At 53.0% G+C, this 1,182-nt stretch overlaps 1 protein-coding gene across 1 annotated transcript in view; it reads left to right on the top strand.

The window, feature by feature from the left end:
- Positions 1-746, top strand: part of LOC112402248 (pepsin A-like) — an 8,938-nt gene extending 8,192 nt beyond the window's left edge. Inside the window, exon 9 of the mRNA XM_024749042.1 lies at positions 420-746. Within this exon, the coding sequence (XP_024604810.1) occupies positions 420-569 (150 nt within the window). The 3' untranslated portion in view covers positions 570-746. The remainder of the gene's footprint in view (positions 1-419) is intronic.
- Positions 747-1,182: the final 436 nt, after the last annotated feature.

Genomic DNA, 1,182 nt, shown 5'->3' with positions numbered 1-1,182 from the left:
AAAACCTCCCCAGGTGATTCTAATACACAGCCAAGGTTGCTGGCCCAGTGACTTAGGGAATGAAAAGGACTAACAGCTGATCCCGTTTGCCACTGGTCAGGATCAGAATAATGAGAAAAGGCTGCGTCACCAGGGCTTCCAAAATCCTTCCCGGCAGCTGAGTTCTCCCTAAAGTCCTTAGCTGCGATGCTGACGTCAGGGTGTATGCATCTGCCGGAAACACTGGATAATGTCTGGTAATCCCTGGGAACCAAGAGAGCAGTAAGCCGCTTATACAGGCAGACGCCAGGCCAGGGAGAGCCAGGAGGCTCCTCCTTGCACGTACCTGGCAGGGGACCACGGCCCTGGATGCTCACACCCCAGCGCCTGTCACTGCTGGGTCTGTGTCCCAGCTCCAGTTTCATTCTCCTTTCCTCCAGAACCAGGGAGGCTGCATCAGCGGATTCCAGGGCATGAACATCCCCACCTTCTCCGGAGAGCTCTGGATCTTGGGTGACATCTTCATCCGCCAGTACTACACTGTCTTTGACAGGGCCAACAACCAGGTCGGCCTGGCTCCCTTGGCCTGAGCCCGAGTCTTTCCGGCCACTTCCCAGGAAGATCCCGCCCTAGTTTCTGTCCCTGTTTGTTCTTCGACGTAGATAATTCTCCTGATTTTTCTTCCTCTGGGATTGTGGAGGTGGAATCTTAGCCCTGTTCCCTGTCACACCAATAACATAGAATAAATCATAACCTCCTGGAAAATGCTTTATGAGGTTGCGTCTCTTTGTCAGTGTTCCCCTTTACATCACTGGGGTCAGAATGCCAGGGCAGGGCGACAGAACTGACCACATCCATTTGGACAGCACCAAACACAGTGACGGTGGCGGCACACTCTTTGTAACAGAGCTGGGAAGATGAATGGGCCTCGGTTGGGCCAGCTGGGAGCATCATATAAAGAGTTGGGGACCAGAAATGCCAGGCCCGTTGCCTCCTCATAGAAGAGAGCACCTGAGTTCTCGGTTGAGGGAGTAACTTCTTATTTTTCCCAAAGCCAAGAAGAGATAAGGAGAAAAGGAAAAAGATTAAGGAGAGGTGCCCACTGATGGGTGACTTCCTAAGTAGGGCAGGCAGGGTAGGAATGACCGTGAGACATGGGCCAGAGTGGTGAGAGAAGCTGACACCCCAAAACCTACCAGGCTG

This window comes from Neophocaena asiaeorientalis, unplaced genomic scaffold (genome assembly GCF_003031525.2).
Source record: "Neophocaena asiaeorientalis asiaeorientalis breed wild unplaced genomic scaffold, Neophocaena_asiaeorientalis_V1.1 scaffold43, whole genome shotgun sequence".
Classification (NCBI taxonomy): domain Eukaryota; kingdom Metazoa; phylum Chordata; class Mammalia; order Artiodactyla; family Phocoenidae; genus Neophocaena; species Neophocaena asiaeorientalis.
The sequence above is the reverse complement of the archived record's forward strand: the minus strand, read 5'-3'. Positions and strand labels throughout refer to the sequence as shown.